General features: G+C 41.2%; 1 protein-coding gene across 1 annotated transcript; it reads right to left on the reverse strand.

Moving 5' to 3' along the window:
* Positions 1-2913: 2913 nt before the first annotated feature.
* Positions 2914-3406, reverse strand: LOC119429593 (lysophosphatidylcholine acyltransferase 2-like; the record flags this gene model as incomplete). The annotated part of the gene is made up of 2 exons (XM_037697194.1): positions 2914-3188; positions 3265-3406. Coding segments are annotated over 2 exons (321 nt in total), but the record flags the coding sequence as incomplete, so codon positions are not given.
* Positions 3407-5094: the final 1688 nt, after the last annotated feature.

Below are 5094 nucleotides of genomic sequence, written 5' to 3' on the forward strand. Positions count from 1 at the left end.
CGAGGAGTGTTTGACTTATCACCATTTAGATGGAATTATTTCCTACTCGTGAGACACGTGCGGTAGCCTCTTCTTATGGAAAACATTTACAGGAATATGTGCAGGAGGAGGGTTTGCTCGTCTCTAACTTGTGCACGCCTGCATCAATGCTCGTCACGCAGGATGAAGGGCAGGTCAAAGAAGCGTGTATACACACCCAGGTATCCTGTTGTTCTGGGCATGAAAGTTCATATAGGAACGAAAGGTTACACACACAGCATTCTGCCAACTAATGATGCCCAATCATCTTTCACTTTTCTTTTTATTACTCGCGTGTCAACGCAGATGCTAAATCAGTCTGTTATTTAGTCAATTATCAGTCACGCAAGAAAACCTGTTAGCGTAAGTTTGTAAATAGAACATAAAAAAGCCAACATTTACCCAATACTTGCAATATGTTCTCATTATGTGTTTATCTTGTATAATAGTTAGACCTGTCATCACTGCAGAGCTTGTCCTTGTTTTGCCTGAGAAGGCTGCTTGGCTAAATTGACGAACCTAGTTGAGCCGCATCAAGTTAACGAGGCCTTCTGGTTGTGACCTTTTCTTCCAGGCTGGCACAGTGAGTTCCCCCTCCTCACCCCATCTGTACGGGGCCCTGCGTCCAGCTCGTGTTCACAAACAAGAGGCTGCTCATTCACTCAGGTCCCGAGGAGACCAAATCAAATTACCAACACATATCTCCCACAATCTACTGCGACAGGATCACCCTCCAGGCAGGGCTGAAATGGATACAGCAATATACAAGAGGGAGAGCGCGGGAGGATGGAGTGGCGTGGGGGGGGGCCGAAGAGAAGAACAGGTGCCGTGAATGAGGAGGGAGCCATTAAGTGCAACAAAAAAAAGGGCGACTTAATTGTTTCCACGGCTTCTCGTCCATTTTGATCAAAATGAAATGGGCCTCTGTACGTTTGAAAAGGTTAAAACAAATTGAACATGGAAACCACGGCTTGTAATCACAGTTTGTCTAACAGTCGGCTTTTAATGAGAACTTCTCTTCATCCTTCATTTCTGTCTTTTTTTTTTTTTTCAGCAAGGCTGCGTTTTGTCTTTCTGTGCAAACTGTGACTTGAAGAACTTCATTGGTTTGTTCACTGCACAGACCAGGAATCAGAAGTTGTTAAAATCACAAGTTTTAGCAAAAGTAAATATGTCTTAGTAAGTAAGTGAGTACAAAATCAATGTGCTTCAGAAAGATCTGTTGTTCTTTTTCAACATTAGGTTTCATCAGATTAAAAACATACATCATAAACATTATAATTTGTCTTAGATGTCATTAAAAATAAAAGTTCACAAAAATGCATTGTGCGCTCATGACACAATCCTTTTCCCTCTTTATAAATGCAGATCGAGCATGACAACACCACTGGAAATAATGTTGTGACTTTCTGAAAGCACTGCTGATTTGAACAAATAATATAATAGCACAATTTTAAATCCTGCTGGTGTATAAATAATGTACTTCTCACCTTTTGTTTAAATGTACATTCTTATCCAGAAAATGTGATAAAACTGTTTATTTTAATTAACAGATGGATAAGTTCAGTGTTTTAAATTCAAGTCAAAATTACCAGAAACACATTTGTAGGTGTTGCTGATGCATCGTTGATCATTAATTTAATTCTCACTTTGAGCAGAAAATTCACTATATAAAACACAAAATGTATCAATTTATTAAAACTAACACAATTGATGGAAAAAGCGAAATAAATAAACTTATTGGAATTAAAGCAGCTAAATGCTGCCACCTTGTGGTGGTTTCAGAAATACACGCGTGCCGCTGCAGCACAGTGGGGAAGTCATTACAAGTGTCCTAAGTGGTGAACAACAGAAAATAAGAAACATGGAAATCTGATTGTTTATTAGTTTTATTTAAAAAAAAAAGCAAACTTTGCATTATTCACAACAAAGGAAGTCTATATAATTGCAATACACTGTTGTTAAATAAATAACAATGTTGCTTGTTAATCTCTAAGCCCCACCCCGCTGGAATACGCTGCTGTGAAGAAGCCCTGTTGGCTTTTTGCTCACAAATTGCCCTATTTTTTAATGCTCAATTTGCTTTTGTAAACTTAAAGCTGCACAGACACGCTGCTGTCTCAGCAACACCGATCGTCTGTAGAAATGCAAATAGGTACACATGCAAAGCAAACTTCTGGCTAATTATACAGCCGCCTTACTATTTCTGTCTCTGAGCGCTGGAGAGAAAAGTGTAATGCACAGCATCTATGCTCTCTGAAACACAGCTTTTATACTGAATACATTTCTGGTTCACCAGGCTGGAAAAATAAAATAAAAAAAAAACTTGCTAAAGTTTACTGAACACTAATTATACTGCAACACAGAAGCGCACGGGGCTCTTTGCTCGTGATTAAAAATATGTTGGTTTGGCAAGTTTTCCTCTTGTTTAAATAAAAAACAGAGACAAAAGTAGGAAAAAAAAAGATACACAAAGAAAGGTTCATCTCAGTGAAAGGAATGGAGGTTAAAATACTGTCAGATAAATTTAAAAAACAATTAATGACATATATGTTTTGATATTATTTTGTGTTATGGCTTCATCTTTCTTGTGAGGGATTTTGTAATAGTAAGGGAAGACCTCGTTTAAAAACTAGAAGGCACTAACATTAAAAACAATCACACCCTGGAGAGGTTAGAGGACGGCCTGTGATCTGAAGATCGACGGTTCACGCCCCGGTCCCGACAACATCAAAATTGTGGGTGGGGTAGGTGAAGCACCCACACTTGCCCCCATCCACATTCACCCCACTCTGGGCCCATGAGCAAGGCCCTTAACCCCCCATCTGCTCCCTAAACAGGTCTCTCTTGAAAATGAGTTCTCGTGGCTCAATGAGACTACCTGGATAAATAAAGGGCAAATGGAAAAAAAAAATAAACACCCTAAAACCAAAAAAACAAACAAAAAACAAATACTTGACACATTTATCAAGATAAATGTGAGGCTCATTCTCAGTCGTCCTTTTTGTCAGAAGTACTGTCCTCGTTGTTTTCCTCTGAACTGGTTTCATCCACTGACTCCAGCTCTTCAGGTCTGGCCTCTTTGAGCGCGTGGTACCGCTGAAGCTCCAGGTAGGTGGTGAAGAGCTTGGCATATTCAGGGTGGGTGGTAGCAAAGGCTTGAAATTCTCCTGAAGCACAAACCCCGAGACAAGCATGTAGTGAGACATTAAACCTTTGATTTGACCCGAGGCAACAAAAACTTACCGAATGTGATGAAACCAGAAGAATCTGCATCGATCTCCTTAAAGAGCTTCGTCATGTTTATATCGGACACACCCAGAGCCGAGCGCAGCAGAGCCGTAAACTCGTCGTGGGTGATTTTCTCGTCTTCGTCTGTGTCAAACAGCTGCAGACAAGAGCAGGATTTATGTGTCTTTTGAATGTTGGCACACTTAAAAGAAAAAAATGATTAGAGAACGGGAAGAAAAGTGAAAAGAACAAAATACAGTGGAGAAAAATGAACAAAAAGCTTTCAGCTGCGTTACTTAAATACAATAAAGGTTTGTTCAAGCTGACGTGTGGCCCTCTGAGCCCTTTTTTTTAATACTTAACAATATCCAAGCATCTCTGAATGTCGCCAGTGATCTTCCAGCAGTAGAACAGCTGCCGACAACAGATTATAGACAGTACAGGCAGCACAGGGAGAAGAATCTGTTTTGTTTTTTTTAAGCCTATTTTTTATAAATATTTTATTACAAAATTTCAGATTTTCCAAAAATGTCAACTTATATATGAACCAGCCTCTTTCACAACCACTGACACATGTTCTGGCTGCTTCGCTTCATTCAGAAGACACACCGAGGCGGTGAGGGGGGGTCGGAGACGCTCTATCTCTGATGCGCCTCTGAGCCAGATATAGTAACAGGCTGGGCTGGCTGATTTCTGAAGAAACTGCAGATCTGCAGGACAGTAATAAGTAGTAGTTTAAACAGAATCGCTAAAGTGAGTTAATTCATTATAGTAAATGACACGAGGGAAACGTCCGACACACATACCATACCATACCAATTTATTTATATAGCACTTAAAACAGCAACAAGGCCAACCAAAGTGCTGTACAAAAGAACCAAACATGCACAGCAGACAGGAAAACATAAAATAGAAATACAGATACAAATAGCAGCAGAAGCTAACTAAAATGGCCAACAGAGTAGAGAACAGACCGGACCAAAACAAATCACACCGTGTTAAAGGCAAGCGAATAGAAGTGGGTCTTCAAGCGAGACTTAAAGACTGAGAGTGTGGGAGCCTGCCGGACACTCAGTGGCAACTCATTCCACAGTCGTGGACCTGCAACAGAGAAAGCCCTGTCACCTCTGAGCTTACGACGGGTTTCTGGGACTGAGAGAAGCATCTGGTCTGCTGACCTCAGAGAGCGCGGTGGGACATATGGCTGCAGAAGATCAGTGAGATAGGATGGGGCGGAACTGTTCAGTGATTTAAAAACATACATGAGAATTTTGAATTGGATCCGAAGGTGAATGGGTAGCCAGTGCAGGGAGGCCAAAACTGGCGTGATGTGCTCTCTATAGCCTGTACCAGTTAAAAATCGGGCTGCAGCATTTTGGACCAGTTGTAGACGAGCAATGGAGGACTGACTGATTCCAAACAGAAGTGAATTGCAGTAATCAAGCCTAGATGTTATGAAGGCGTGGATCACTGTCTCAAGGTTCTTTTTGGAGAGTATAGGCTTCAGCTTAGACAGCCGTCTCAGCTGAAAAAAACAGGATTTGACCATCATGTTTACGTGACTGTTGAGTTTTAAGGACGGGTCCATTATCACCCCCAGATTAGTGACCTTTTGTTTCTCTAGCGGGGCTAGAGAGAAAAGGTCAATGTCATGGTTCATGAGTGAGCCACTGGGATGGAACAGCATGACTTCAGACTTCTTCTCATTGAAGCTTAAGAAGTTTAAAGCCATCCAGTCCCGGATGTCAGCCAGGCAGTCAAGAAGAGGCTGAATAGAGCGTGTGCCTCTGTGCCTCAGGGGGAAGTAAATTTGGCAATCATCGGCGTAGAAATGAAAGGGTATGT

The sequence above is a fragment of the Nematolebias whitei genome, unplaced genomic scaffold, assembly GCF_014905685.2.
Source record: "Nematolebias whitei isolate Nwh7 unplaced genomic scaffold, NemWhi1 Nwh_scaf_3378, whole genome shotgun sequence".
Taxonomy (NCBI): Eukaryota; Metazoa; Chordata; class Actinopteri; order Cyprinodontiformes; family Rivulidae; genus Nematolebias; species Nematolebias whitei.